This window comes from Morus notabilis, unplaced genomic scaffold (assembly GCF_000414095.1).
Source record: "Morus notabilis unplaced genomic scaffold, ASM41409v2 Scaffold73, whole genome shotgun sequence".
Taxonomy (NCBI): Eukaryota; Viridiplantae; Streptophyta; class Magnoliopsida; order Rosales; family Moraceae; genus Morus; species Morus notabilis.
The window spans coordinates 805,579-827,723 of NW_010358777.1; the positions used below are offsets into that span (position 1 = coordinate 805,579).

Below are 22,145 nucleotides of genomic sequence, written 5' to 3' on the forward strand. Positions count from 1 at the left end.
TAGGACTGGATTTGCAGGTTTTTGGACTGATTTCCGCGAGCTTCTCTCGCGCAGCTGATTTCACCGGTCGACCTGTGCGGTCGACCGGATCACATGGAAACCGGTTGACCTATGCGGTCGACCGGATTGCAGGCTGACCGGTCGACCGGTGTGCACACTATCGGTTGACCGGTAGTGTTGCACTACTCTGTCACCGGTCGACCGGTTAACACAGGGTTTGACCCTGTTTGGCCTGAAATTGCTGTTTTGATCTCTGTTTTTGGGGAGAACCCAAATTAGCTTCATTTGGGGACTTGAGGTAGATGGATTAGCATTGTTAATCCTTGATTTGAGATTGAAAACCCTTGGAATGATAATTTGAAACATGAAAATGGATTAGGGCACACTAATAGGAAATCTTGGTTGGAAATTGATATTTGGATTGCTTTAGGAATGAGAATTAATCCTAAAGTGTTGTTTTGCATCAGTGATCGCTGAGGATTCAGACTAAAGGGGCTTGAGGAAGCGGAAGCCGGAAAAGACAACGCTAGTCCCAGGTTTGATAGTGCGAGGTAGGATTTCTATCCCTTTTCCTTGTGAGCCTGTTTTCAAAAAGGATTTTGGCCTTGAAAATGTTTTAAAGAAAAGGATTGATTTGTGAAAGAAAACGCTTTGAAAACCATGACTTGTTTAATCATGAACCTCATGGCTTGTCCAGTCATGGGGCCCGCGGCTTGAGTAGTTCGTGGGGTCGTATTAACGATTTCAAAATGTTAATGAATGCTTTTCTTAAGCAAAGAGATCTTGTGAACTGGTAATAGAGTCTATTGCTGTAAGCCTAGATAGGATGCGGAGAGTGCATCCTCGGGGGCAGAACCCGAAACTCGGTCCGGGTAGGTGAGACACTTGGTTAGGTAAGTAATTTGTACTAATTACTTGCTGAAGCCGGTAAAACGGTTATTTTCAGTTATATTTTCTTTGAGAAAAATGATGTGAGGTTCCGGCTATCTATTGGAACTGAATGTCTTATTTTATTTACTTATTCATTCAATTATTTACTCGCTAATTTATTTATTCATTTATTTTAAGTCATTTAAAATAATATCCTACTGGGCCTTTCGCTCACGTTTTATGTTTTAAATGTACTAAACCCCTCCCAGGAGACTCTAGAAGTGGTGCACAGTAGCTGGATATTTGCTACGGAGCAGCTGAGTTGTGCTGCTGCTGCTGGAATCAAGTGAGGATTGTGGTCATCCTCTTAGACAAATGTAAGAAATTTGAGAAATTCTGTAAACTTATGTAATATTTGGATTAACTAAACTGTGGTTGATGTCTGTTGTAATGATTATTTACATGAGCATGTATGTACGATATTGTATGTCCTGTGGGGTGGAGCCTTGTGTGTCAGAGGCTCTGGGATTTTCTGTAATTTATTTGTATTTTAATGCAGTTAAGTGTGGGGCCCGGTCTGGAAATCTGCTTTATTAATCCCTAATCGAGCTCCACGTCACCCACCCCGCTTGGGGGGCGTGACAGTCATTCTTCTTTTTCAATTTAAAGTTATGACTAATTTAGGAGACGTTTGGTTTATGGATTAGAATCATGAGATTAGAACCATTTTTGATTCAAGTGTATTTTTTGTGAGAAAAAATACTGTAACGAACCATGAACCATGATTCGAATCGGGATACGAATCTCCCAACCAAATAATCTGAAGTTAATAAGGATTTTGGGAGCCCAAAATCAATTATCTATGCAGCTAAAGTTGTTTTTTACGTTTAGTAAAAATGTGAAAAAGTACTTCTGAAAGAATTTAAGGAGCATTTAAAAGTAAAATCAGAAGTAACTCAAAGACTACTTCTGATTTTATATTGTGTGACAAGAGACTGTTCAATAAAATTTTCGTTATTATCGATTTTACCCCTGCTAAATGAAAACAATTCCATACCCAAAATTTTTTTGCTCTTCGCGGTCCTCTCTCTCTTCTCTCTCGAGCGCTATCTGCTCTCTCTTTGTGCTCTCTCTCTCCCCATTTCTCTCTCTTTTCTCTCGGTCTCCCTCTATGCTCGTCAGGGTTCGATCTACTCCTGCGATTGAAGTTTGGCGGACTCTCTCTCCGTTCTCTCGGTCAGACAGGACTGTGGTGGTTAGGGTTTCGTGATCTCGTCGTGCGATTGTGAGATTGTCGGTTGGAGCTCATCAGATCAAGACTATTGCCTCTGTAAGTACTCGATCTCGATTTGGTTATGTTTCACTGAAATTTTTTGCTCTGGATTCGTTGCTCTTCATTTTGGTTCTGTTTTCACCGGGATTGTTTTTTTTATTCGATTCTACCAATTTGTTTTACTGTAAGGGCATGTGTGGTATGTTTTTTATTTTTATTTTTATTTTATTTTTTGTATTTTTGGTTGAAATGTTGAAGAATCGAAGTGAATTGCGATTGATGATTTGAGAATTCGGTTGTTGATGATGTTTGTCGTTCGTGTATTTTGAGGTTTTTGAGTAATGTTTGGTTTCTGGTTTCATGTAGTTTCTTTAGAATGTGTGAGCATATATAAGTTGCCGAAGGGGGATGGGAGTGGGAAATACGACTGCAACATTATGTCGTGTGCGTGGAAAGCTCCGAGAGTCCTGACTGGGTTCTTCGCGAGCACAGCCCATTCTCCTCAGTGCTCTTCCCTCTTGTCGAATGCGCGAAATGGAAGAAGAACAAGAACCAATTTTGTAAGTTCTTTGAATTGTCCACAAAAGGAGTTTTGGTATTTGAATTTGATTTATTGCTGTGAGTTTTAAAAAGCCCCATCACTAATTTTGCCACCTCCAATTTTGTTTGTTAGTGGCTTAAATTGATACGTTTAGTATAGTAATCGAAATCGAAACTTTGTTAAACAGTTGCTTTATAAAGTCCTTAACTAATATTGTCTGGTCAGTTTTTGTTGTGTTTTGGTGTTTATTCCTTTGTAATGTGTGGACATCAGAATTCCTAGCTATGTTTCATTTCTACACACACATATTTATGTGGATTGTATGTATGTTCTTCATCCTTGACTTCAGATGTCTTTGACGAGGTTTCCCCTGAAAGGTTGTGGGAGGTATTTGATTTTCCAAACCTAGAATCTAAATGATGATCTTATCCTATGAACATGGATACTGTCTATTCATGATTTGAGAACCTTGTATTGTTGATTCCTGTAGAATCTTAGACCATGGATACTGTCTATTCATGATTTGAGTTAAACCTTGTATTTCATATATTCCATCTAAAGAACTGGAATTGATCCATAACGCTCTTAAGGTCAGCTCTCACTTACACAAAATAATTTATGTAGCATGCTTTTCCCACCAACCATTATTTCAAATTGGTGGTTATTTTTAAATTAAAAATAGCTTTACTGGTTTGCAGCTAGCTTTTGAGGCTCATGATGGTCAGAAGCGATGCAGTGGAGAGCCCTTCATCATCCATCCAGTTGAAGTAGCACGCATTCTAGGAGAACTTGTGAGACTCTAAAGTGAACAAAATACGACCTTATTTATTGCATATCTTTTACCTTCTATTATGAAGTTACTCACGAAATTTCCTTATAGGAATTGGACTGGGAGTCAATTGCTGTTGGATTACTACACGATAGAGTTGAGGATACTAATGTTGTGACCTTTGAAAGAATGTACATTTTTGTTTGGTGTTTGGTGATACGAATGTACATTTTTGTTGTATATATTGATTACTCACTAATGCTCTTTTTAGTTGTAATTATATTGTGAATGAAGAAATAAAAAAAAAATTTAATTATCATAAATTTATTGTATAGTATAGTTTAGTTTGGTGGACGGATAAAATGAATTATGAAATTATGAGTACGAGTATGATTATGGAAAACAATAACAAGATTGGCTCTTTTTTTTTCCTTTTTTGTTTTTGAGTGAGTTGACATTTCAGGGGATTGATTAAAAGAAATAGTTCATGGATATAGTTATTTGGTTGGAATTAAAGAGAGAATGAATTTCATTTTGACTTGGGGAGTGTTCTATTGCGTATGTTTGGAAAAAAAAAGAAAAAAGGAGTTAAATATGTGTTTGTATGTATATATGTTTGCAAGAAGTATTTTTTTGGAATGAGGATGTTTTTGTTCTTTAAACGATGTTGTATGTCTGATGTTGTTCCAAGAAAATGGAAAAATTGGAGATGTTCATGTATCATTCCTGATCCAGGATAAGTGAAGTTAACAAGTAATAAGGTCAAAACCTACTTCTCTTCACTTTTCCTTAAATAGCCCGTACTGCACATCAAGGGCGGCTCGAGTAATGTTTTCCATATAAAATTTAGAGTTGGTTTTCAACACGCGAGCCACCCACAAGAGAAAGAAGCCCCATCGCAAATCCACCATCTGCACGGCGCACCTCGCCGTGGTCTGTTCGTACCTCTTGTCAGAGTTCAGCGAGTCGGCGTTGTCGGGGATGACGGTGGCCACAATACCCTCAAATCTCCGCTTATTTCCCTTGCATTTGATCATTGTGTGGGTGTTTCTAGATTTTCGGAAAGTTACTGTTTTGAATAATTATGAGATTTCTATGCTGCTTGGTGTTATGTGCACCATGAATCTGGTTTAAGAAAATCAAATGATGAAGAAAAACTGAAAATTCGTTAGGAAATTTTGTGGGCCTCTGCATACCTTCCGAAGAATTTCACAAATTTTAGGGGTTGCCCCTATTTTTGGTCTACAAGAAGAAAGTAGATCTTTTTGGTTTTTTTATTTATTTATTTTTGCCATCAATATTTCTCTCTTTCTTTTTTTTTTAATTATTTTTTTGCCAAACAGATTGTCTCTGGTTTGATAGAGTTTGAGACCATTTTTCTTTTTTCTTTTTTTTCCTCTGTTTCTTTGCCAAATAGATTTTCTGTGGTAAAAGGGTTTGATACAACTTGAGCGGTAGAATCTTGTTTTGACATAGGGAAAATGACGAAGGCAAAGGAGAGGAGATGAGGGTTATGTAGGAAATAGGAACCCAGAAATAGGAAATAGGGTTGTACATAAATTTAAATTTAAATTCATTCCACTCCAACCTAACTTAAAAAAAGTAACTTATAACATTATTTTTTATTTTTTGACTCACTAAATGTCTGAGGTGTTTAGGGCAGTTTGTGAGTTGAGCCTATAATAACCCGCATATTACAACTCAATCCACACAAACATGCTTGATAAGGAGCCTATGAGTGTGGACTGATAAGGATGGTTGTTATTGCAGTGTTTGTTTTGGATATATTTGAATTAAACAACTAATTTATGTTTGCTTTATGTTTGATGTTGGATGGACTACTTTGCTTCATGTTTGATGTTGGATTGAACTTTGAATTGTTATCTATTTGATGATGGACTAATCAGTATTATTTCTATTTGATGATGAACTTTGAATGTTAGAGTTATTATTTCTATTTGATGATGAATTTTGAATGTTGAATTGAACTTTGATTGTTTGAATGATGAACCTGACCACCCAACCCACCCCGTCCCGTCCCAACTCAACCCAAACATCATTAGGTTGTGAAATTTTTCTAAACAATCCACACTTTTTGAGGCCGGATAATAAAAAATTTTACTCCGTACCAATCCAATCTATGTACAATCCTACCCAAAAAATCGTCATAGATAAGGACCCAACCGGCACTCGGGCGCTGCAAAAACTAATAATGCGTGCACAATATTTTCAGGGAAAAAAAAAAAGAGTAGTGCCTAAAATAAAAGATATAATTTAAAAGGTTAAAAAAGAAGGATGGCAGTGTTGTAAATATGTTAGAAAAAAGTGAGTCATTGTTAAGTGCTTTTGTTTGATAAAATCAAAATGTCTGTGTCAAATAAATAAGGTGGCATCTGTATCATAATCTAAAATAGAGTCAGTAACATTTTTTTAATTAATTTCAATTAATAATAAGTCGTTGACAAATTAGTAATTAATCAATCAATTGTTGATTGGCTATGGTAAAAAATGATTATTTTCTTAAAATAAAAAAAAAAAGTTTGGTTATTTGTCTAAAAAATTAAAAAGATTAAATCGTGTTGATACTTGTGTTATATTAAAATATGTTTTTAATATTATGTATTTTTTATAATATTAAAACGGCACCTTAACATTTTAGAAAAAAAAAATTTGTACCCTAAACCCCTTTTTGAAAACATAAAATGTGAAATTTGCACATAATTTATTTTTTACAAAACGTATTAAAAAAATTAAAATTAAAATAATTCCAAAAAATTTCTCTATTTGAGAATTCAACCACATCCCCTCCCCATTTGGCCCACCGTTGTCATCGTCGACCCTCTCTCAACAGCCCACCTCGTTGCCGCGAGATTTACCCTTGCAACTCCGACTAGATTTCCACCGATTTCACAAATTTTTGGAGATGAAATGGAGCTTGATCGCGTTAATATGAAGACAAAATCGTTACATAGCCTAGCAAGAAGGATGAGAGCACATTAATCGCTAATTATTCAATTAACTAACACTAATAACAAAATTAAATTAATTTATTTCAATTAATTTAACCGGGTGTTTCATGAATTTAGTTGTTGGTGTTTTTTTTTAAAGTTAATCAGATGTAATCAATTTTATTATAGTGAAGTGTAACTTTCAAACTGAGCCATACAAAAGCAATTGAGCGACTACCAGTAGGGGGAAAGTACTACCCCTTACTATAGACTTTTCTATTTCCTTTTGTCGTTGTGTTTTCTATTTCCTTTTGTCAGTGTTGGAAAAATAGTTTGAAAACTCTATTTGTCGTTGTGTTTTCTATTTCCTTTTGTCAGTGTTGGAAAAATAGTTTGAAAACTCTATTTTGTATTAGTAAGGGTTCAATTTAGAATTGTGTTTTCCATTATAAAAACATCATAATGATATATTTATATGTTTAAAATGATGAATAAATGAATGAGAAATTGTCTATTAAAGTGCTCTTGTGAAGTTAAAAAATCCGAAGGAAAAACTCTCAAGAAATTAAAAAAAAAGTGGAAAAACTCTTTGTTCCGCATCAGAAATAGTCATAGTCTTTTCTAAGCCCTATAAAAGGGACCCCCAAACCTAAGTTGATACACACAAGAATTTTAGAGTTCTCCCACCCTCTCAGAAATTATTCCTTCAGGCAGGTTTTAAGTTCGCATGGGTAGGCTTTGGATGGTAAGTCTCTAACACACGCCGCTTGTGTCGCCGGCGGAGCCAAATATGCCTCATGATAAGCCTCTAACACACGTCACTTGTGTCGCCAGTGGAGCTGAAGATGCCCCTAAGAAAGCAGTTGTTCCCACGATCACACCAAAAACTTGTGACCCGGCTGTTTTGCATTCTATTTTTTTTTTTTTTACATAAATGATCTTGTTACCACTAACAATCAGATTCAGGAGCATCATCTAATAATTTAATACTATCTAGTTGTTGTGTGCATTTGTTCATTCATGATAAAATGATTCTTTCTTAAGAATATTGGCTGAAACATGGTATAGAAATATCTCATCCCTGAAATGTCCATATTTTTAGGATACCTTAGAACGTGTATCTATCATCCATGTTATGTGTAATTGTATTAAATATTTTTTCTTTTCACGGAAATTATATTAAATAGAAATTTTTTTAAACTAAATTAAGTATATAGCAGATTTTAAAACTATTTGAAGTAAATATCAGTTTATCATGTAAATGTTTTATTTACAATTGGTAAAAAAAAAAAAAAAATTTCCACATAAATTTTCTTTTTATGACTAGTAAAAAAAGTTTTTTTCCCACGTCAATACATACTTTTTACCTAAATTTTATTTTTACGACTAGTAAAAAATAATTTTTTTTATGTCAATACATATTTTTTACTACGTAAACTATTTTTACTAATCGTAAATGAAACATTTACACAGTAAACTGTTATTTACTTTAAATATTTTTCAAATCTACTATTTACTTAATTTAGTTTCAAAAATTTACTATTTATTATATTCTCCCACATTTTGCTTACATAGTATTGAGAGAACTATGGACAAAAAGTATCACTATTTACTTAGTTAAATCAGGGGCTAAGAATTGCTCAAAAAAAAAAAAATCAGGGGCTAAGAATATCGATGCCAAAAGTTAACATGTCAGATGGGTATCATATTATGACCTTTGAAAATTCAAGAATCTCAAATTTCTTGTCACTCTTCTCCAGTCGAAGATAAAATGACTAAACAATTTTATTTTATTTAAAAAAGAGAAAACAAATGGGGAAGTTCCGATAAGATTGAGTTACCAATTAAACTTCAAAACTTTAATGTATTAATTTGACAAATTAATGCACAGTAACAACGAAGAAAAAGAAGATAATAATAGAGTAAGGACTACCAAAAATCAATGCCATTGGAGTTTACCAATAGCAATGTCAACTTTTCATTATCAATAACCAATACCCAAGACTGTCTTGTACAGGTTAATTATGAGAAAGAAACTTGCACCGAATCAAACCTACCAGGTGTACCAAGTCTACCAAGTCTACCAAGTCTACCAAGCCTACCAAGTCTTATGCAGCTTCTTTCTTAGTCTAAGTAAGAATTCAAGTCATTTTCTCAGAAAATACAAACATGAAGAAGATGCAAAAAATTTTGCAACCGGTAATACTATATCGGCATATCCAGCTGAGGAAAATATGTATATATTTTTTTTTATCACAGAAGTTCTATGCCTTCAAAAGATAGTTACTGCTTTGTTCTTGCAAAATTGGGGTGGGTGCTCATACCAGTAAGGTCAATCGGGTTCAGCAAAAAAAACAGCAGCATCGATGCGATGTCGGTAGGAGCTTCTATAAGCTATTAGTTGTTCTTAATCTTTTGAAATTAGTTTCTCTGAGTCTCAGAACTAAAATCTTAATAATGGATCATATAAAATTTTTGGATTCACATATGGTTCCAGTACTATGTATTGATTGGTTTTTGAAGTTAAAGCCTGAAGGTGATATAATAAGCTAGCATCAAAGCCTTCTTTTGGAAGCTGAAAAGTGCAAATTTTGAGAATTTAATTTCAGATATTAGGCATAGTTCTTTTCCTTGTTAGTCAAGTTTTCTTTGTTTACAAACAACCTCTAATGGTTTCAGATCAGTCATGATTTTCTGCACCAATTTGAAGTTACTCAACTGTACTATATATGAAAGTACAATAGATAACAAAACCACTATCCCTACTATTAGCATTGATAATGAAATTTGATTTGTTCTTTCTCACTTTTTTTGAACAGATAAAAGAAGATACAACTCTGATAACGAGTCTTGTGGATTTGTTATTAGTAGCCATCTCGGAGATCATAGAATCAGTAACATACATAGAGGGAGAGCAGGAAAACTTTATCGAAATTGGGTGCTACTTCTACAGGGTTTCTATAGCCATAATGGAGCTACAAAGTACGGAGAACTCCCCACCAAACGCAATGGAGATTGTTCGATCTCTATCCCAAAGCGTTGATTTGGCCAAGGATCTTGTGCAAGGACTACAAAAGGGCAACAAACCCGTCTCAGGTCCCGAACTCGAGAGCATCATTTCACAGCTGGAGGAGGTGATCAGAAGCATGGGACAACATCTGAGCTCAATTCCTTCCTCAGCGTTCAAAGAGGAAATATACGCAGAAGTTGCGATTCAATCTCTTTCGAATGAGATGAAGAACTCTCATTTCGAAGTTAAAGCGACTCAGCTTGGCAATTCAGATGCGCAGATGTTGTCTCCGGATAGGCAACCAATTGAAGTAACAACAACACTAGAAGAAAAAGATCTCTACTCTATCAATGTGGAGGTTTCAACGGATAATCCTTACTTCTTAGACCCCAAAAATAGTCTCCCCAAAAGCAAAAGTGATAGTAGCCAAGTGAAACTTGGAAACATGAACAGATCCTTGGCAATTTTGCCCCAAGTGACTCACTACATGGAGCCTCTATATGGAACAGTAGAGCCTCTATATGGAACTTTCTGTTGTCCATTAACAAAGAAGATCATGGATGATCCAGTCACTATAGAAAGTGGACTAACATATGAAAGAAAAGCAATTGGTGAGTGGTTTGAAATGTTCAAAGATTCTGAGGAGATTTTCTGCCCATCTTCTGGAAAGAAATTGGTTAGTAGAGTTTACAACTCAAATATTGCTCTTAAGTCCACCATAGAGGAATGGAAGAAAAGGAATGAAGTAGCAACGATTAAGGTAGCGCGGGCTGCTTTGTCATTGGCTAGTTCAGATAATATGGTATTTGAAGCTATAAAAGAAGTTCATGGGATATGTGAAAGGAATCCATACAACAAGGTTGAAGTTTGCAGTGTCGGAATGTTGCCTTTGCTAGTTAAGACTCTGGAGTACAAGAACCAAGATGTTAGATGTGCAGTTTTGGAACTGCTAACAAAATTGGCAGAGGATGACAACGAAAGCAAGGTCTCGACTCTTTTGAGCAATTAGTGATTTCACTTGCTTAGACATAGCAATTAATTGCTAGTGTGTTCATTCTATTTTTTTAATGTTTTGGGTGCAGGAAATGATAGCTGAGAAATTGGATTTTTCAGTGCTGATAAGAATGCTGTCAAGTAATTACCAGCCTGTAAGGCATGCGTCATTGCTATTGTTACTCGAGCTTTCACGATCGCATTCGCTGTGCGACAAAATAGGATTGGTTCCTGGAGCAATTCTGATGCTGATAACAATTAAGTACAAACCTTCAGTTGATGCCTTTGCTGCAGGAAAAGCAGGTGAAACTTTAACTAACTTGGAGACTTCACCGAATAACATCAAGTGCATGGCAGAAAACGGACTCTTGGAACCACTTTTGTATAATATTGAACAAGGTACTATTTATTCAGAAAGCAAGCATTCTCATTCACTTTTGGACTTTTGTGTGTGTTGAAACAAAACTAGCAGTATTAAATACTAATTATGCAGTTTTAAGGTGTGATGAGATCTCTAAAACGTGGTCTTGAAAAGTAATTTGTTCTCTAATCTCAACTTGCTTGTTGAAATTTGATGTGAAGGCTGTGAAGAGATGAAGACAGAAATGGCAAGCTATCTTGGGGATATTGTTCTAGGACATGACAGCAGAACCTATGTGGCCGAAAGAGCGTCTCCCAGTCTAATAAAAATGGTAAGAACTGGAAACGCTCTGTCTCGAAGGGCGGCGTTCAAGGCTTTGGCACAAATCTCTTTGTACCAACCTAATGCTGAAGTACTTACTGAAGCTGGAATTATACAAATCATGGTTGAAGAGATGTTCAGTCGGAGTATCTACGACGAGCTAGTGAATTCAAAAATTGAAGCAGCTGCGATACTGGCGAATATACTCGAGTCGGGTCTTGAGCTTGAGAACCTGCAAGCTAGTTCCAATGGCCACACCATGACTTCAGACTATTGTGTCCACGGCATCATCTACATGCTCAAGAACTCAGCCCCAGATGAGCTAAACATCAACCTTTTAAGAATACTTTTGTGCCTCACAAAGACTCCCAAATCAATGGCCACAATTATCTCAGTGGTCAAAGAGAGTGAAGCAAGCTACATTCTCATTGAACTCATAAACAATCCGCGTGAAGAGCTTGGGATTGCAGCCATTAAATTACTAATAATGCTCTCACCCCAAATAGGCCACACACTAGCAGAAAAGCTCTGCAAAATCAGAGGCCAACCCGAGAGCCTCATCCAAAGCCCCAGGGAAGTAAAACGAATATCCGAAAAACAAGCAATTTCGGCAAAGTTTATCGCGAAACTCCCCCAACAACACTTGACACTCAACCTAGCTCTTCTTTCCAAGAACACTGTGCCTACAATCTTACAAACCATCAATCAGATTCAGAAGATTGGAACAAGGTCAAGCAGGCACACAAGCAGTTACTTGGAAGGCCTAGTGGGAATTCTAGTCAGATTCACAACGACATTGTTCGATCCTCAGATCCTCTTTCTAGCAAGATCCCATAATTTCACAGCCGTCTTCACAGAACTGCTTGTGAAAACATCGAGCGACGAAGTCCAGAGGCTATCCGCCATAGGGTTGGAGAATCTCTCATCAGAGTCAATAAATCTATCCAAACCACCAGAAGTAAAGAAAACCAAGCTCCTGAGGATGTTCTCCGCTCCCAAGTTTCTGTCTCCGGGCTCATCTAGGAGGAAGAAAACCGCGGTATGCCCAGTTCACGGAGGAGCATGCTCTTCAGAAAACACATTCTGTTTAGTGGATGCAAAGGCGGTTGAGAGATTGCTGGCTTGTCTTGACCATGAGAATCCAGAGGTTGTTGAAGCTGTATTGTCGGCTATATGCACTTTGTTGGATGACAAAGTTGATGTGGAGAAGAGTGTGAGCATATTGAATGGAGTTGATGCGCTACAACATGTTCTGAATGTTGTGAAAGAGCACACGCAAGAGGGATTGCGGCAAAAGTCCTTTTGGATGATTGAAAAGTTCTTAATGAAAGGAGGGGATAAATCTATTTCTGATATATCAAAAGATAGATTGTTGCCTTCCACATTGGTCAGTGCTTTCCATCATGGGAATGGTAATACAAGACAAATGGCTGAGAAAATTCTGAGACATTTAAATAAGATGCCCACTTCCACTACTTCCTACTATACAATGTGAAACTTCTCTTGTATCTAATAAAAGATGTCCTGCCATAAGGAAATGTAAGTATACTCACATGATTACATTGCTCTCAATTGTTCCCTAAAAGGTAGCTGTAAATATTGTTATGGGGTCTCAACTTATACAATGACCACGCTCAATGGCGGAGCTAACTCTCTATTTTAATGGGGACATACGTTAATTTTTTGTAAATATAAAAATAAAAATAAAATGCATAAAGTTCAATGAGGACGTACATGGAAAAACTGAATCTTAATGAGACGAAATATGAAAAATACAAAATTTTTGAAGTTATTGTTGAAGATGCTAATTTTCTCCTCATTCCGGCCTCAAGTGGCTCCACCACTAATCATGCTTGCCCAACTCTTTCACAGAACGAAATGAGAAGGTAATAATAAAAATTGTGTCTTACAGGTAAGGTATATTTTTATACACCGCTTAAGATTCTCCATAATGTTAAGTATGATTGGCTTAGAAAAGATAAAACACTCCTGATTATTGATTTGGTTTGGACATGTAAAAACCTTGAAATTCGCTCTGCCAAAGGTAGAAAGACGTTCCATAACGTAACACACACCCCTTTGGTGACTGTGACAAAGTTTGAACATGTGTCGTGGGGATCTCCTACTATCTCTCACAAGAGATGAGAATTTCCTCGGAATGGATTACATTTGGAGATGGCCAAGTTTTAAATTGTAGTCAAAGATTGACATCAACGGGCATGAGGATAGCAACTTCCTTTTATTTATTTTTATTTTTTATTTTTTTTCGGGGTCTCCCTTTTTATATCGAAAGAGATCAATTTCGACCGACCCTACTTGTACAAGTTGGTTGCATAATTGCTTCTTTTTTTTTTTTTTTTTTTTTTTGGGGGGGGGGGGGTTTTTGGGTGGGGGGGTTTTGCAACATAAATCCTTAACCTCTTTCTTTGTTTCACCTAGGGTCCTTAACTTTTCTCAGTCTCATTTAAGTCCCTAACATTATGTTTTTATAGCAAGCAATACACTAAATAGCCAGACCGGACCGAGAGCAACGTTGGCCTAGTGATCGGCCCCAGCCTATTGGGCTAAAAAAAGGTTTTTTTTTTTTTTTTTTTTTTTTTTTTTTTTTTTTTTTTTTTTTTTTTTTTTTTTTTTTGCCATTTTTGTTTTTTTTTTTTTTTTTCCTTTTTCTTTTTTTGGCAACATTGGTGTTCATTTTCCCATTGACGTATCACATGCATAGTACACTTGTTATTATTTTTCAGGCCATTTCATGAAATTTCAAAATCTCTCATCAATTATTTCCCTCTTTCTCTTATTCCTTTCTCTACTTTTGTACGGATCTACTGCTGAGCTATGCTTGTAATCATGCAACTTTTGATAAATTAAGAGGTTGGATTCGATGGATTTATTATTCTGGAGACCTTTAGTTGTCTTACATTATTATAGATTTGTTATCATGTTTTTCAACATTAAATTTAACCAAAATCACATCAAAGTTTTTTTTATTTAAATATTATGTTAAATTGACAGAATTTGATAACTAGTGAACTGCTAAAAAAGTAGTAACGAGTGTTTTTTTTCCTACTAGTATGGTAGGATATTGTGCGAAGAACGTCTGAAATATCAATTGACGATTTTAAAACTACACAAATGCCCCTGAAAATGTGACGCATTTATACATGTCATGAGTTAACGGCGGAAAGGACGTTGCGCAGCCCAAGGATGCAATTGCTACAACAGTATACCATTTGAATTTAAATGGAATAAAAAAAACGTTTGGTGATCTGAGTGCAACATAATCAAAAGGCAGGGGACTTGTCATGCAAATATGGCAACAGAGTTTGACATTTTGGAGAACATAGTATACAATAAGCAAAGCAGGACTTGGCCGGCAATGACATAACCATGTTTATAAACATCTGAGATTACTTCAAATCCATCCACTAATCAATATTTTAGTCGAAATATTACCTTGACATCTAGTTTCCAATGTTGTCAGTCCGGATATTGTTTGTATATTTTGTCGTTTACAATCTGTTTTCTCTTTGTCCCTATATAGTTAAGCGCATTAAAGGGGTGGTTTGCAACTTATTTTAGAATAATATTCTTGGAGCTCACCAATAAGTCAGAAGCATAGTATAATACTTGATACCCAAGAAAATCCACAAAAATCATGTAGAGAGAAGAAAATCTTTGCTTCTCTATAGAATATCCAAGGGACCTAATTGTAAGAATGGCTGTATAATCCCAGCTCAACTTATTTGGAGTAGTTGGATTGTAACGAGAGACAAATATACCAATACAACCTTTTGCGTCATAGATATTGCCGGACATTAAAATACTATTTTAATGTAGTAAAGACCTTATATATATACCTCAAGGATTTGCTTCAGAAAAGGAAAGTTGTGTTTTTTTGAATCATTCTCTGGTTTCAAAAAAATAAAATGGCTTCTTTTTCGATTGAAGAATTTATTGGGAATGGAATTCTCAAAGAACTTCTTCCAAAGCTGTTAGAGGAAGGCTGGGATGACGTACCAACCTTGAAGATCATGAATGTAGAAGACATGGATGCCACAAATATGACACGAGAACAAAAGGTTAGTTATATCCTGAATCAACCTTCACCAATATTTTTATTCTCAACAGAAGCACACTAATCTGAGAACAAACATATCCACCTCCGATACCGGGATGTTGGGTCTTTGGAGCCAAATTATTGACCGAACAGAGAGTTGGCATGCGGCTTGACCTTGAGAGTAAACCACTATAAATTAACTGTGTGATTGAGTGTATTTCATTGCTCTCGTTAGTAAAGGTTAGTCCGTAACATAAGGTATATTTTCTCTGTTTAACTATAGGATGCACTGGAGATCAGGACATACCTGCACGACCGTTCGCTGATGCAATATGGAGATAAGCTTGAGTTATCTGGGAAATGTCTTCCTGAGCTTCTTAGTTTGAGTTCTGCAGATCTTTCTTCACAGTTTGGCATGAAGAGAGGCCATATCGCGCGCTTCATGGACAGGAGCGGCCCATGTACTGATTCCTCTCCCCAAACAAAAGCTCTTCCTCCCACCAGAATGGCCAGCAGACCATCCACAAATAACAGCACTTACAAGAGCTTTGTGCAGGCCAACTCTCAAAACCTGCGAAGTATAACGAGACCAATGGCGAGAAATAGCAGTAAATCGCTTGAGCAGTCCTTGGCTAGTTTCAAGATTGGTGAAGGATACACCTTCAAAGGGATTGTTGCTGCAGGGCCAGGCGAGAGTAGAGCGTGTGGTTGCGTGAAACCTCCTCCTGTGGTTGATCAAGTTGCTCCTTATTCTGCTATCGAAAACATCTCGCTGCAGAAATTAACTCCAGAGTACAAGATTGGGATGGAGCGTTTGGTGAAATCCAAGGCACCTCCAATGAAGGCATCAGAATTGTGGCGAGATAAACCAGCTGTGATCCTCTGCATTCGACGTCCCGGGTAAATCTTTAATAGCACGTGTCTTTTACAAATTATGCCTCAACAACAAATCTACCATCACTCGAATCAAAATAAGTTAAAAGAAAAGGTGTCATAGTTCTGTGGATATGTTTGTATAGCCTAGATAAGAAACATGACTCCAGTGTAAAAGCGTGCTTAGAAATGGATAAGATATGGATTGGCGACTTTGAAGAAAAGGTCCGGGAGTATTTAGAGAAAAAGAGTTTTCCGTTGGATGTAATTGATCAAACATAACTGATTCTTTACATGTATTGGACTTGAAACAGGTGCATTATGTGTAGAGCTGAAGCTCACCAGCTATATGCCAAAAAACCAATATTTGATGCACTGGGAGTTCAACTATATGCGGTTCTTCATGAACACATAGAATCAGAGGTATTCGCCACTATACTTCTCATGCTTTCGAATAACACAGGGCTGAACTCTTGCTTTGATGATGCAGGTGAAAGACTTCTGGCCAAGGTACTGGGGTGGCGTTGTACTCTACGACCGGGGCTTGGATTTCTTCAAAGCTCTTGGTGGTGGGGAGCTGCTCAAAGAGAAGTTCCTGTCAGGATTTGTTTTCAACCTGCGAGCCATAGCAAATTACAGGCGCGCGAAGGCAATGGGGATAAAGCAGAACTTGAAAGGAGAAGGAGAAATCAAAGGAGGACTTTTCATTATGGGGAGCGGAAGGAGTGGCATTGCTTACCAGTTTATTGAGAGGAATTTCGGTGATTGGGCTCCTCCTGCTGAATTCATAGAGATTTGCAAAAGGTGATTGGGCTCCTCCTGCTGAGCTCATAGAGATCTGCACACAGCTGCAGGTAAAGCTTGTCAATGTTTCTATTTTACATCAATTGGCTTTCAATTATAAGTCTGATTTAATTAGCTCTTTTTTCACATAATGCAGAACCCACATCAAGGTCAAGGGGAGTGCATCAGGTCATCACAGGAATAAAAAGTACGCTTCAGACGCACAATTCTTGTGATCTATATAGTTAGTTATTCACAATGTTTAAGAGTTTTGTAAGTTAATCTACATTGTTGAAAAATATTTGGATATTTCCCCTTCAACTCTTCTATGATCTGTGCTATTAGACTTGGTGTTCTTTTCCGTATTTGTTTTAGTATAAATTTCTCTTTTCCTGTGATATTAATTATAGAAATCTCTTTCCTCTTCATTTAAAATCAAAAGTATGTGTCACTTGATCTATTTGGCAAATTCACAAACTCCCTCAGGGAAAGACATTACCTTACCAGAGAAATGGAGGATAAAACTGCAGCATGTATTCTAAAATGTTGACCAATCCAATTAATATGATACATGCTTGCACATACTTTTCAGCAAAAAAAAAAAAAAAAGAGTAAATGCTTGCACGTATGCGTGCAGTACAGTTTAGTTAACATCTCAACAAGCATATTAAAAGCTTATGCTTGAGCGTTATTTCTACACAGAAGCAAATAAGTAAATTTCTCCTGTCTCTTGCCTCAATAATCTTATCCGTCAAGCATGACTCAACTACATCATGTTAAATATTCTCGGCCAGGTCTAGCCAAGCAACTGATGGCAGCTATTGAATTTGAATAGATGTTTGCTTGTATAATTTATATAGAGCTATGGATGAAATCCACAAACCTGAACAATGCATCCACTTTGTGAAGAAGTTACTCTAAAAAATGTGATTGTTGCAAAATGACGAGAACACATCAAATGAATGTACTAATCAAAACTTTTTTGGTCACTCTCCTGATCTTCCGATCATTACCAGAAATCGCCGCAAGAACACGCCCCATCTTTGAATAAATGGAAACGAACCGCATCTCTTACAAGTATCTCTCTCTTAGTGATCTTAGAAATATATTTAGTGGCATTGTGACAATCACCACAAACTCTAAGGTTTTTGACAACCCGTATGGGAATTTCAGGCGGAATAAGTATCAACCCAAAAGCAATCGCTAGCTTTTCGCTGTGATAGTTAATCAATGTCCTCTTCTTGGATTCCTCAACATCATGAAGAACATAACTCATATCCGGCACATAACCCTCCTTTATCATTTTTCCATTTAGTTTTTCCAGTTCAGCATATATTTGATCTGAAAATGGGTTTGACCAGTCATCGGCTGTGAAAATGTGTACTCTGCCCTTATATTTAATCCAACTACACCCTGGTTCCTTTCTCACCCCCTTATCTCTCATATCTCTCCTTAACTTTGCCACATCTTCCCATTTTCCTTTAGTAGCATAGATGCTCGAGAGCAAGACATAGCTTGCAGGATTATGGGGTTCTAATTCCAGAAGAGACTCAGCTGCCCACTTCCCGATCTCCATGTTTCGATGAGTCCGGCAAGAGCTCAGCAAGGTGATCCAACCAATTGCATCAGGCTTACAAGGCATTTTAGTTATGAACTCTTTTGCTTCTTTTAACCTTCCAGCTCGACTGAGAAGGTCAATCATGCAAGTGTAGTGGTCAAGAACTGGTTTAATTCCATGTGCTTTCACCATAGATTCAAAATAGTGACGCCCTTTCTCCACTAGACCTGCTCGACTACAAGCTGAAAGAACGCCAATGAAAGTAACCCCATCGGGTTTCAAGCCATGGGATAACATTCTTTCAAACAAAGCAATTGTCTCATTGCCCTTTCCAAACTGGGCATACCCTGATACCAATGCAGTCCAAGAGACTTCATCCCTTATTTTCATTTCATTGAATAGCTTATGGGCGTCTTCTATGCTTCCACATTTTCCATACAATGTAATAAGTGCGTTTGGAACTGTAATGAAAGAAATTAAGCCAGAAACTGTCGCTCGGCCATGAAACTGAGCACCCTCTTCTAAGCTAGCAAGGTTTGCAGAAGAGCTAATTACGCTTCCCAAGGTAAATTCATCTGGTTCAACCCCATTTCTCTGCATATCGCAAAAGATTCGTACAGCCTCTTCACTGTATCCATTCTGGCCATAACCAACTACCATTGCAGTCCAAGAAACTACATTCTTGTGCAGCATTCTCTTGAACACTGATTCAGCCGCTTCTATGCTTTTACACTTGCAATACATGTCAACAAGAGCACTCCCCACAAACACATTATCCTTAGGATATGTCCTAGTTATAAAAGCATGAATTTGTTTGCCTTCTTCCAAGGCCAACAGTCCCCCACATGCAGTCAATACACTACCAAATGTAAATTGATCCATTGTCAAACCTTCCAATCTCATTTCTCCAAACTTGTTAAGCGCCTCTCCGCAAAAACCATTCTGGGTGAGCCCAGTAATCATCGTAGTCCAAGATATCGAATCTTTTTCCCGCATTCTACGAAATAAACACTCCGCGTCTTCCATCAATCCACACCGTAAATGCCCTGCAAGCATTGTGTTATGCACAACCACATTTTTCTCCTCCAACCCTTCAAAAACCCGCTTCGCATCATATACTAAGCCCACTTTTGAGTACATGTCCACCAAAGGACTACCAACAAATAAGTACAACTCGAACCCAAATTTCACTACGTGCCCATGAACCTGCTTGCCCAAGTCTACACAACCCTTGCTCGACGCGAGCATAAGCATCGTCGAGAACGTAATCCGGTTCAAATTAACGGTTCCATCACTTAACATCAAAGTATAAACCTTTACAGTCTGAGCCACTGAACCAGAAGAAGCATACCCGGAAATAAGCGCATTCCAAGTGACTCCATCACGAGATGGCATTCGATCAAAGATCTCTTGCATCTCAGAAAGATAACCAGATTTCGAATAAGCGGAGAGAATGGTATTCCACGAGAAAAGATTTCTTTGAGGCATTTGATCGAACAAGTGGCGCGCATATCTCACCTTACCCAATTTCCCGTACGCGTCGATGAGTTTATTGGAAAGAAAGATTTCTGGGTTTGTCAAGTTTCTGACAATGTGGCCATGGAGCTTCTTTGCTAGCGCTTGGTTTTGAGTTTCGCAGCAAAGTTTGAGCAAGCCACTACAGTAGTTAGAGGACCAACACATTTTTGTTGCAACCGAACTAATATTTGGCGGGAAACGACATAAGATTATAACTTTAAGGTATTTATGTAATCAGAAGTTTGAGCATTGCCTTCCGGTTAAGCCACACAAGCTATAACTGTTGCGTTGCGAACTCGGAACTGGCTTGTTCTGCTTTGTTGTTTTTTCAAGTACAATGACAAAAAAAAAAGAAAACAAAATTAATAATGGAATGAATAACAACAGTAGCCAAAAGAAAGAAAGAAAAAGAAATGGCGACATAAGAACTAGAGCCGATAATATGGGTCACGATACGACGACACGACTCAAAAATAACACAAATTTTATGGGTTAGGGTTGAAAAAAAGAGGTTCGGGTCAGAATTGGGTCGACTTGAAATTGACACAAAAAACACGGATCAATTTCGGGTTGGCCCCGCCAAACCCGAACACGATACGAAACTCGTAAAAAACTAAAAAATACATATATTTTTCATTTCATATTTTAAATTTTATTATGAACTTGTGATATCATGATAATTATATTTAAAATCTTATACTATTATTTATTTAATTTCAATGGAGGTTATTGTAATTTAGTGTGTTATGAATTTTAAGTTATTTCTAATATGTAAAAAATTAATTAAAAGTATACAATTTTTGTGTCAATTTCAGATTCATGGGTCAATTTCGTGTCACGAGTCATTTTCGGATGGTGTCATGTCAACTCGTAAAGTGGTCGTGTCGTGTTCGTGTTATAGTTTTTAAAAAATTTCGTGTCACAGATCGTGTTCGGGTTGACTGCAAATTTAAAAAAAAATAATCAAAATACGATACGTGACACGAATTGTCACCCCTAATAAGAACGACATTAAAAAAAAAAAACAACAAAAAAAAAAACACAAATAAAGACATAAGTCGGAAACGGCGGTTAACACCAAAACGACAGTAAATGAAAAAGGACAATGTACGGAGATAAAATGACACGTCATCTCTATTAAACCTTTCTCGTCGGCCTAATGGAAACATACAACAATTTTTCGTTTATGTCCGCCACTCGAAAGAAACCGTATGTATCTCCCAAAAAAAAAAAAGAGAGAGAGAAAGCCATATGTCATTGTTATTTCACCGTGAACCTTATTATTGTTGTTTCGAAACATGGCAGACGTTCTCATAGCGAAGAAAAAACGGCAGTTTTCGTGTAGAAGCTTTGCTGTCGTTTAATTAAGTTACGACTTTTATAGTTTAAATTTTTCTGTCGTTTTTTCAGACTAAGCAATTACCATTTTTTCGATGAAAAAGATAACGTGTCCGAGAACAGGATGTCATTGGCGTTCTAACTATAAAATAAATAAATAAATAATAACACATAAGTTGGATGGATTTTTCGGAGCTAATAAAATGTAAAAAGTTTTTAGGTGACTTGAGTGTACGTTCGGATAATCACTTGAGTGTACGCTAGGAAAACCACCCAAGTGTACGCTAGGGTAACTACCTAAGCGTGCGCTAAGATAACTATCCGAGCGTACGCTCGGGTATGAAAGAAGTTGGAAGTTCAAGAGTTATTAAGCATCAATGTCAAGTAACGATCGACGATTAAAGGCATTTAATTACTCAAGTTTAATTTGTTTATTAATTATTTGTAACACCCAAAAAGGGTGAAGAGCCTTATTATATTGAAGAGAGAATAAACTTTTAAATTAATGAGGAGAATTAAACCCACAATCCCTAATGTACTATAAATTCTCTCAGTTTGAGAGAAAAAAAGACAGTCACATTCTCAAATACAATTGACTTGTGATTGTTTTCACTTTGTTCCTATTATTTTTTTAAGGTTCTTCGGGTGCGTTTAGAATTGGTTTCAAAATGATTTTATTTCTGTATGAAAATAGAAATGAAAACGTTTTCATTTTCATTTTGGAATTATTTCTGAAATGCGTTTGGTAGTTTTATTCAGAGATTGATTTCAGTTTTAAAAAAAACTGAAACTACGTTTGGTGGTTTAATTTTTGAAAACATGTAATAATATTTAAATTAATAATATATTGAATAAATAATAATATGGGGGGGTGGGCAGTCAAAGAAGATGGTGGCGGGCCAGGCGGAGAGGGGCAAAGACGGGGGGGTTTC

The 22,145-nt window shown here is 36.8% G+C and overlaps 4 protein-coding genes across 4 annotated transcripts; 3 read left to right on the forward strand and 1 right to left on the reverse strand.

The window, feature by feature from the left end:
• Positions 1-1,982: 1,982 nt before the first annotated feature.
• LOC112090660 (putative GTP diphosphokinase RSH1, chloroplastic) lies at positions 1,983-4,210 on the forward strand. The gene is made up of 5 exons (XM_024162549.1): positions 1,983-2,200; positions 2,510-2,703; positions 3,383-3,475; positions 3,565-3,677; positions 4,189-4,210. The coding sequence occupies exons 2-5, from the start codon at positions 2,581-2,583 to the stop codon at positions 4,208-4,210; spliced, it is 351 nt and encodes a 116-aa protein (XP_024018317.1). The 5' UTR covers positions 1,983-2,200; positions 2,510-2,580.
• A 5,018-nt stretch (positions 4,211-9,228) lies between these two features.
• LOC21409158 (putative U-box domain-containing protein 42) lies at positions 9,229-12,689 on the forward strand. The gene is made up of 3 exons (XM_024162518.1): positions 9,229-10,396; positions 10,494-10,803; positions 10,987-12,689. The coding sequence occupies exons 1-3, from the start codon at positions 9,371-9,373 to the stop codon at positions 12,579-12,581; spliced, it is 2,931 nt and encodes a 976-aa protein (XP_024018286.1). The 5' UTR covers positions 9,229-9,370; the 3' UTR covers positions 12,582-12,689.
• A 2,290-nt stretch (positions 12,690-14,979) lies between these two features.
• Positions 14,980-17,153, forward strand: LOC21409159. Its single transcript, XM_024162560.1, has 6 exons — positions 14,980-15,165; positions 15,427-16,043; positions 16,331-16,439; positions 16,507-16,777; positions 16,821-16,870; positions 16,957-17,153. The coding sequence occupies exons 1-6, from the start codon at positions 15,013-15,015 to the stop codon at positions 17,002-17,004; spliced, it is 1,248 nt and encodes a 415-aa protein (XP_024018328.1). The 5' UTR covers positions 14,980-15,012; the 3' UTR covers positions 17,005-17,153.
• Positions 17,154-17,748: 595 nt separating this feature from the next.
• LOC21409160 (putative pentatricopeptide repeat-containing protein At1g68930) lies at positions 17,749-20,154 on the reverse strand. The gene has a single exon (XM_010093353.2). It carries the CDS (start codon positions 20,038-20,040, stop codon positions 17,809-17,811), a length of 2,232 nt encoding a protein of 743 aa, XP_010091655.1. The 5' UTR covers positions 20,041-20,154; the 3' UTR covers positions 17,749-17,808.
• Between the last annotated feature and the right edge of the window lie 1,991 nt (positions 20,155-22,145).

Bases quoted from the DNA above. Each gene is read 5' to 3' on its own strand.
- LOC112090660 (XM_024162549.1), top strand. From the start codon at position 2,581: ATGTCGTGTGCGTGGAAAGCTCCGAGAGTCCTGACTGGGTTCTTCGCG. The intron at 2,704-3,382 runs GTAAGTTCTTTG...ACTGGTTTGCAG, and splicing joins GAAGAACAAGAACCAATTTT to CTAGCTTTTGAGGCTCATGA. The intron at 3,476-3,564 runs GTGAGACTCTAA...ATTTCCTTATAG, and splicing joins CACGCATTCTAGGAGAACTT to GAATTGGACTGGGAGTCAAT.
- LOC21409158 (XM_024162518.1), top strand. From the start codon at position 9,371: ATGGAGCTACAAAGTACGGAGAACTCCCCACCAAACGCAATGGAGATT. The intron at 10,397-10,493 runs GTCTCGACTCTT...TTTTGGGTGCAG, and splicing joins AGGATGACAACGAAAGCAAG to GAAATGATAGCTGAGAAATT. The intron at 10,804-10,986 runs GTACTATTTATT...TTTGATGTGAAG, and splicing joins TTTGTATAATATTGAACAAG to GCTGTGAAGAGATGAAGACA.
- LOC21409159 (XM_024162560.1), top strand. From the start codon at position 15,013: ATGGCTTCTTTTTCGATTGAAGAATTTATTGGGAATGGAATTCTCAAA. The intron at 15,166-15,426 runs GTTAGTTATATC...GTTTAACTATAG, and splicing joins ATATGACACGAGAACAAAAG to GATGCACTGGAGATCAGGAC. The intron at 16,440-16,506 runs GTATTCGCCACT...TTGATGATGCAG, and splicing joins ATGAACACATAGAATCAGAG to GTGAAAGACTTCTGGCCAAG.
- LOC21409160 (XM_010093353.2), bottom strand. From the start codon at position 20,040: ATGTGTTGGTCCTCTAACTACTGTAGTGGCTTGCTCAAACTTTGCTGC.